General features: G+C 40.3%; 1 protein-coding gene across 5 annotated transcripts in view; it reads right to left on the reverse strand.

Annotated features, from left to right (window-relative positions):
* The window catches only part of LOC127948499 (immunoglobulin-like domain-containing receptor 2), a 26,079-nt gene that overhangs the window by 2,646 nt on the left and 18,433 nt on the right, over nt 1–5,000 (reverse strand). For 2 of the 5 annotated variants that reach the window (XM_052544967.1, XM_052544971.1), the window contains 4 exons: nt 4,693–4,812; nt 2,633–2,840; nt 1,143–1,770; nt 376–789 (listed from right to left, as the gene is read on the reverse strand). In XM_052544967.1, coding sequence (XP_052400927.1) covers nt 697–789; nt 1,143–1,770; nt 2,633–2,840; nt 4,693–4,812 — 1,049 coding nt within the window. In that variant the 3' untranslated portion in view covers nt 376–696. Of the gene's footprint in view, nt 22–375; nt 790–1,142; nt 1,771–2,632; nt 2,841–4,692; nt 4,813–5,000 lie in introns of those variants that run through there. The other 3 variants (XM_052544968.1, XM_052544970.1, XM_052544969.1) reach the window with 3 other exon arrangements.

A 5,000-nucleotide genomic window follows, 5' to 3' on the forward strand; every position in this document is an offset into this window, starting at 1 on the left:
GTCTCTGCTCAGAAGAGTGCTCTGTTCAGAGAGAGGACAGAAGAGTGAGCAGAAGCAGACATCAGGAGGAGGAGGTTAGTCTCGTGCAGCGGTCAAGCGCTGTCAGTCATTATTCACACGTGTGTTACATTGTGATGAAATCACACAAACATAAAATGAAACAAAGTCAAACCCTGAAAATCCAAGCTGCACTCGATAAGATTTCCACCTGTGTTTATTACTGCTGGCAAATAATTAATCAGGATTAATCGCATCCAAAATAAAAGTTTTGCTTATATAATATATGTGTGTGTGCTGTGTATGTATTATGTATATATAAATACACACACACATGCATGTATATATTTCAGAAAAATGTTATTTTATATATTAAATATATTTATACATTTTGTACAGATTTTATACAATATACAGTCGACTCTACAGTAATGACTGAGCAAGTGCTGAAACTATCCAGAGCTTCTGCAGCAAATACTCAAGCGTCTTTCATAATGTTTGCTTTCTGTTACACACACTTGTTCAATCTTGGCCTTTTTTAGTTTCTCCTAGCACTTCTGGGACCGTTTCTACGGTCAGTACGGTTAGTTGTGTTAGAGTCTGTATAAAGTTTAAGCTGTGATCCACATTCAGTCAGGGAGGAATTAAGCAGCAAACAGACAGAGTTGATTTAATGACATTGTGTTACCTGTGCACAGCTTATTTTCTGTTGTCATATCGAGGTACAAACCGAACCGTGATTGAAAGGTCTAGGTTGGAATCAAACTGCGTGCTTTGTTCATCAAAAAATGTCTACAAGAGATATGAACGAAATAAACGGTAAGGATGATGACTGGTAAGAGGAAATCTTATAGAGTGCTTCTCTGGATTCTCTCTTGTACTGGACTGTTTTCTAAACTTCATATCTCAGGTCTCTTTTTTTAAATAATGTTACCAGTTGTGTTGGAGGGTTTACATTCTTCAAATATCTGAAGGCCTTTGTACAGCCTTGCTTTTATTGAAGTGGCTTCATTCTGTGGACCTTTGGTGCTTTTCTTTCACTGCATCCATGTAGAAGCGAGACAAGCTCAGGTCCAGAGTGCTGTGAGGGTTTTGTTCCCCTCTCAATGGGACAGTAAATCACACAGAGTCTACAGATAACTCACCACTTTCCGAGGGCGGTTCTGCTCCTCTGGCCCGGGACCGGAGCGTGTGTATCTGAACGGCTGTTGTCCGGACTCGGCTCTACGGGAACGCTCCAGCTCCTTCTCTGTGTACGGCGGCAGGGATTCGTTGTCCTCTGCCGTCCGCTGCCGAGGGGACTGGTTATTGGGAGTCCTGCTGTGGGAACGCTCACTACTGTTTTTGGAAGGCGTTTCCGAGTCTTCTTCGGTCTGTCCTGCTTTTGAAGCGCTGCTCTTCACAGCTTTAGCTTTACGTTCCAATAAAGTGTTGAGAAGGGTATGGTTGTAGTCTGGCCTGTGATCTCTTCTGCTCTGATCCCGCTCTCGTGGATCCCGCTGGGCTTGACCGTTGTCACAAGTGTCCCGCTTCTTTCCAGGTAAGGGTGGAGGGCTGGGGGGGCGTCTCGCTGGACTGACCTTGGAACAGTAAAGTGGGTAATGATCCCGTTCTCGCTCTCGTTCTCTGTAGTAGTCCTCCCTGTTTCCGTTGTCACCGTGACGTCCTCGCTGCATATACGCCATCGCAAACTCCTCCAGCTCATCCACAGATCCAGTCCGTCCTCGCTCCTGGAAAGCCTTCCTCTGCAGGTGCTCCGAGCGAGGGTTCCACCTGGAACACAGACTGACGATGCCAGTGTTCAGTAACACCAGTTACAAAATCAGATTACTTTTTTCAAGTAACTAGTAAAGTAACACATTACTTATTAATTTAGAAGGAAATATCTGTTACTTTTTCAAATCAGTGTCTCCAGTTACTTTGTTTCCATGTGTTGAGTGACAGCTCTGCTGTTGCCATGGTGACAGAGATCAGGAGTCAGTGCAGAGTGTTGTGTGTGAACATGATCTCACTGTACTTCTAGACTAAATATGAACATGTGTTTACTCAAAAACACATTCAGTGTTCCTCACAATCACATACAAACTCAGGATATTAGACAAACCTGCAATAATTAAATATGTTAAATAAGACAAATATAATTTATGTATACCCATGTCTTTGCTACTGACATTTAATGATCCATTTTAATCATAATAATAATAAAAAATTACATATTTGAGCTTTATTTGAGTTATTTCTGATTAGTGCTGATTTTTCTTCTTCTGTGTCGTATTCTTCATGTGATTAGTTTGAGTGGCGCCCTCTACTGTACAGACCTGAACTTACACTTCCTTCAGCCTGAGGAGGATTCACTCCACTTTTGATGTGAAAGGGGGTTTTTCATTTGTAGAATAACTTTTTATATTAAAAACAAACAAACAAGCCCTGTCCGGATTTAAAAAGTTAATCAAAAGTAATGTAACACATTATTTTCCATAACAAGTAACTGAATAACGTAATTAGTTATTTTTTTTTAGGAAGTAGCACAATATTGTAGTACATTACTTTTAAAAGTAGCTTTCCCCGGCTCTGGTCAATGCTGTGATCTGCTCGCTGTGTAACAAGACTCTTGTACATCTGTAGTGTGTGTTACCTGAGGCGTTCATCTGCCACATGGTTCCTGCGCTGAGGCTGTTGTGAGTATCTTCCTTCATGAACCGGAGATAAATCTGTGGCCCGGAGGTCAGCGGGGTCATCAAGATCAGGGATGGCTGGTAGAGCCTTCTTCTGGACTTGTCGATAGGTTTGGCGGAAGTCCGTTTCTACATCATGTAACGAACTCAGCTCGGACATACTGCAGGCTGCAGAAGAACAGAAATCAGCACAGATTCTCTGACAGCTTGGGTCTTCAGCCCTTGATTTGCTGTTTCAGGTGTGTTTCATTAGGACAGAAGGACCCCAGGAGCAGGGCTGAAGACCTATACATTAGAATGTTAGACCTTAATTTGTTCTGCTCTCGCAAGTCTTGTGATCATGAAAACAACATTTATATCAGAAATTTAGAGCACTACAAGAAAAGCCTGAAGAACATGAAAAAGGTGAAGTAGAAAGGGCTTTAGAGCAGTGGTTTTCACAATGATCGGGTGGGGGGGGTCGCCTGGATGATTTTATGCAACTGAATATATCTATATAACAAAGACTCAGGGAAGAAGCAAGAACCAGCAAATATTAATTACAAAATAAACAAACAACAAAATGAAAGTGCCTCATGGCAGATTCCAGTGCGTCTCGGCTCTCTGTGTTTGAGCTCTTGAGATCTGCAAAGGTTTCTTATTACAATGTGTTTTATAGCGTTGAGCAGTGGAGCCGATCTCAGAAGTATCTGTTGATAACAAAACACTTTATAGACAGACACCCTAATCAAATCAAAGCATTCAAGCAAGTTAGTTTAACTGTGTTTCCAATACATTTCTTTATTAGTGGCACCCACCACAATATCAAAACTGACCGCCACAAATAGATTTTCCAGAAGGTTTTGACTTCATTGAATAAACATGAACACTGCTGCTCTCAACTTCACAGTCTGAAGGAATCTGACTGTCTTCAGAAAATTATAGATGTCATTTTCATTTAATCTTGCCTGTAATGCCTGAGCATCACTTGTGATCGCAGGCTCAACGCTTATTAAATTACCGCCGTTACCGGAGAAAACGCTATCTCTCCTGCTCTACAAGCGCCTCCTGCTGGCAGAGAATGACAAGACTATGGAAAACACTGTTATGAATATGATTTAATATTGTTATTTGGACGTCGGATTGAAATTAATGCTGCTATTAGAGTGGTTCATCGTTAGCATAAGTGCGGCTAACTCTAATATAATGAGCATTAGAATGAAGTTTCTTTATTTACTATTTAATTCTCTTATAACTTTTATTAGGGTAAAAAAACATGGTGATATTAACTATTTTTGATTTTTAAACACCAGATGCTTTTAAATTAATTGAAATCTAAAATATGAGTGTTAGAGAATGTACAAATGATTAACAGTGTTTGTGTCGTATCGGTCAGAAAAGCAGTTCTGGGCTTTTTTTTTTTTTTTTTTTTTTTTTTTTTTAAGCTTACTTCGTTTTTATTCTTAGCTTTAAGAATCAAAAGCCCTTTAAAAGTTAAATATGTACACAGTTTGGATTAAATGAAAGTATAGTAAAAATATTTAATAAGCATGTTTGTGTTTTTCTCTGAGAACTGTGGTTTTTCACTGGTATAGGTATCGAATGCTGAAATGTTGGTACCATGATAACAGTACTCCTGGACCAACATGACAAACACTCTGCTAAGTTTAGAGAGTCACGTCCACATATCAATGGGAGATGCCCTATCGAAATCACAATGACTGATATAGTGCTACTCGTAACAATGAACTGGACAAAATATGATATGTCAGAATAGATATGCATGACAGCTAAAGAACCCTCACTAACTTCAGAAGCAGCAGTGATTACAGTGATTTGGTTCTGGACACGAGACCAGTGTGCGGGGCAGTCGTCACACATTAACACAGGATCTCTCTTAAAGAGATTGAAAACCAGTGCTTTAGAGAACACAGAGGCAAAGGAAGAGTCAAGCATGGAGCTCTCACACAGATAAACAGAGAAGTGCAGTGTGTGGAGTGGATCATGCAGTGGTCAAGCATCTGAAAGGTGTTTGTCTTACAGTCTGGACTGCTGCTAAGTGTCTGTGATGGGTTAAACTGAGCGAGCTGCTTCTCCACAAACTGCAGCACCTTCAGAGAGCTCTGATCTGACGCAGACCGCAGATGGAGACCACTCCACACTACAGGAGACACACCGTCATTTAAAATAATCACGTAATAAACACGTCATTTTATAATAATCCTGTACTTAGAATAAATTTGTTTCCACACTCAAATCCACACTGTATGGAGCATTTCAGTGTGAACAACACAATACACAGTCATTACATGAGACATATTTATATATATACACCTGCTCTTTGTGAAA

Source organism: Carassius gibelio, chromosome B1 (genome assembly GCF_023724105.1).
Source record: "Carassius gibelio isolate Cgi1373 ecotype wild population from Czech Republic chromosome B1, carGib1.2-hapl.c, whole genome shotgun sequence".
In the NCBI taxonomy this organism is placed as follows: Eukaryota; Metazoa; Chordata; class Actinopteri; order Cypriniformes; family Cyprinidae; genus Carassius; species Carassius gibelio.